The sequence below is a fragment of the Adiantum capillus-veneris genome, chromosome 14 (genome assembly GCF_014529385.1).
Source record: "Adiantum capillus-veneris isolate H3 chromosome 14, ASM1452938v2, whole genome shotgun sequence".
NCBI classification, from domain to species: Eukaryota; Viridiplantae; Streptophyta; class Polypodiopsida; order Polypodiales; family Pteridaceae; genus Adiantum; species Adiantum capillus-veneris.
Genome location: NC_140944.1, coordinates 26,221,994 through 26,225,057, shown reverse-complemented (window position 1 = coordinate 26,225,057; position 3,064 = coordinate 26,221,994). Strand labels below are relative to the sequence as shown.

At 44.8% G+C, this 3,064-nt stretch overlaps 1 protein-coding gene across 1 annotated transcript; it reads left to right on the top strand.

Annotated features, from left to right (window-relative positions):
• Positions 1 to 302: 302 nt before the first annotated feature.
• Positions 303 to 1,340, top strand: LOC147442124 (uncharacterized). Its single transcript, XM_086529333.1, has one exon. The coding sequence runs from the start codon at positions 303 to 305 to the stop codon at positions 1,338 to 1,340; it is 1,038 nt and encodes a 345-aa protein (XP_086385459.1).
• Positions 1,341 to 3,064: the final 1,724 nt, after the last annotated feature.

Genomic DNA, 3,064 nt, shown 5'->3' with positions numbered 1-3,064 from the left:
CAAGAGAGAGAGAGAGAATTTCACCATCAAGAAATGAGTGTGTGTGTGTGTGTAGATGTGCTAGCGAGGAGTGAGCCCAATTTCTTACAACAAGGAGCATAAATTACTTGCTATCACATGAACTCATGACTCCATGAGGAGCCATAACGTAAAAGTCCACGACTTTTACTTTGGAGACGGGTCGTCGTATCAAATATGTTTAAAGAGCCCAATGCACATACATGAGATACACCTGAAAACGTAGCACCGTAGCACGCCAGCCGTCAGTCGTTGTAGCGGCAGCCAGTAACCAAGAATAACATATGGAGGGCTTTATCTGCTCAATCTGCTGGGAGGAGGTAACGAAGCGTGCAGATGTGGCAGTGCTCACGCAGTGCGGCCACGTGTTTTGCGACAGGTGCTTGAGAAAGTGGTTCCGCCACTCTGGCAACGACGCCTGTCCCTCTTGCCGCAGGCCACACATTTATCGCAAGCTCACCTCTGTCACACATTTGCCGAGTCGACGTCTGTCTGGACAGACTATTAACGTAATGGGACATTTCAGCATCTCTCTGGCCGACAACGGCAGTACGTCTTGCGGCCTATGCAAAGCGCCGGAGGCCTGCCTTCCGGTGGCTTTGGCCGGCTGTGGCCACGTCTTCTGTTGGTCTTGTATCGCATCGCTGCTGCCGACTCCCTCGCCTCGTCTGCAACGCCTGCTTCAGCTTCCCGACTCCGTTCGAGATCGGAGCCTGAGCCTTGGCGGCCCCATTGCACTCTCTTCGCGGAACGAGGAGCCGGCTCGTCTAATCAAAATATCGCGACGTCGCTTTTGCACCACTAGAGGACATCCTGATGCTGCGTCCATTGCGGCCTCGCGCTTTGCAACCATGCTAGAAGGCTGCACCACCAGCGAGGAGCTGGAGCTCATTATGTTCGGTATGCCCCTGCAGTATTTGTGGTTCCAGCGGGTGAGCGCAGACTCGCCCACTGTACGTATGCTGCAGAGCGCAATAGAGAGTTGCAAAGCGGCTCATGGTGGTGAAGGTGGGATTAGTAATGAGGTAGAGGAGATGGCCGCTTACTGTCCAAGGTGTGCTCATCCCTTCAACCAGACTTACGTGTTTCCCATCTTCTCCAGCAGCGATAATCCCTCAGCCGCAGATCAGGGCGGGACGTCGACGTCACTTATACCTCCCCGCACTCTGCCAGGAAGCTCCCTTCTGGAGCTTCTAGATTTCTTGCGAGACCTGTCCCTCACTCTGCAGGATATGTCGGACGAAGGCGAAGGGCACGTCAACGAGCAAGAAAGCCGACAGCTTCTCTTATATAATGTTGCGAGACCGCTGAGACAAGAGTAATCGGGCGGACTACTCTTGCATAAAAAAATGTAGAGACCTAAGAAAAATAAAAACAAAATCAATCATAGTCTTTCTCACAAACGAATCATAGTATCTTCTGTTAATGATTCGTTGGCTCTTCACAAAGTACACTCCTTTTACTCAGTTTTGTGTGTTAATGATTAATTGGTTGTAGTTTCAAAAATTTATTTCTTTTACTTGAATTTGTGTTTGACACACAAACACAAGAAGAATTAGAAAATTTCTCATGTAGGAAAACGGAGTCTTTTTTTTCAATGTTTTTCATACAATGCATAACATCATGAGCTTCTAAATACCTAGCTAGGTACGATTGGGGGCAGGGGACCCCCAGCCCCCCCACTGGGCCGGTGGTCTGTTTTTCATGCAATGCATAACATCATGAGCTTATGCTCGAGAGGCACCACATACCTAGCTAGGTACGATTGGGAGCAGGGGACCCCCAGCCCCCCCATCGGACCGGCGGTCCCCTGCCCCCAATCGTACCTAGCTAGGTATGCGGTGCCTCTCTCACAGAAGCTCATGATTTTGAGGTAAGTCACAATCTGGGAATTATTGTGAGAACTTGTCAAAAACTTCTTCTTTGTCTCAAAATGTATCTTTTTCTTGCGGTCATATGCTTGTAATGTGGTCATCCTATCACAGATAGGAAAAGTTTGTCTAAATTGATACCTTTAATGATACATGATACGAGTTTTAATCATGTGCGTTGTTCCATTGTCGTTCTAAAGAAAACAACTTGCAAGTTTCACACAATCCTCTCCAAACTTTATATTTTGTGGGAACATGCCCTTTTCCACGATACCATGACATTTTAAGCTCATGGACTCAATGCATTGTCATTTTAGGGGACAATTGTAAAGCAAGTTATAAACTACCTTATGTTTCAATGTGTGACATTGATACATATGTGAATATATTTTTGCGCGTATGTTAAATCAATCATAGAACTTCATGCACCATGAACAAGCCATTCACTAGAACAAGAAGAGGATGGGGAGGAGAGTCGACAATGCACAGCTTTTTAGTCCTAGAAATCAAATCCGAGCTACGAAGAGGGCAAGGCAAGGGGAAAAAAATTGATAGATAATGAAATTAGATTTAGATGGAGGAGGGAGATTAGGTGAGGAAAAGCTGGAAGGGAGAGTCAAGGATTTCTCTTTATCAAACATAAGAACTACATGCAAAGAATAATACAGGAAGATAACACTCGTCATAACTGAGGGAAGACAACTCTACCAATCAATACACATGATGAGGCTGGCTTGAGAAGAAAACTTGCAAAAGAAACACGAGACAAAGAGGAGGAACCATATACCATAGACAATGATCAAACCACATAATATCGGTTGTACAACTCGAGCTTTACAATTCTTCCTCCTAGTTACACAAAAAGTAGCCATTTTCACCTCTATCTCATGGAGTAGGAGCTTTAGAATGAAATTACATAATTTAGACACATCGACCACAAATAAGGAGAAAATTTTAAAATCAAATCAATTTAATTTTACAAAGCACTAGTGTGTGTGTGTGTGTGTATGTACGTACATACGTACTCAGATGCATATATACATGTATACATACATATATAAATACATACATATATACATACAGACATATAATGTTTTCACCTGTTGCGAACACAAACAAGAAGTATTCTATGGTCCTAAAAAATAAGAGACCTCCACGATTCCATGAGGAGTCAT

What these genes read in the sequence shown, in the direction of transcription:
- LOC147442124 (XM_086529333.1), top strand. Translation starts at nt 303, where the DNA reads ATGGAGGGCTTTATCTGCTCAATCTGCTGGGAGGAGGTAACGAAGCGT.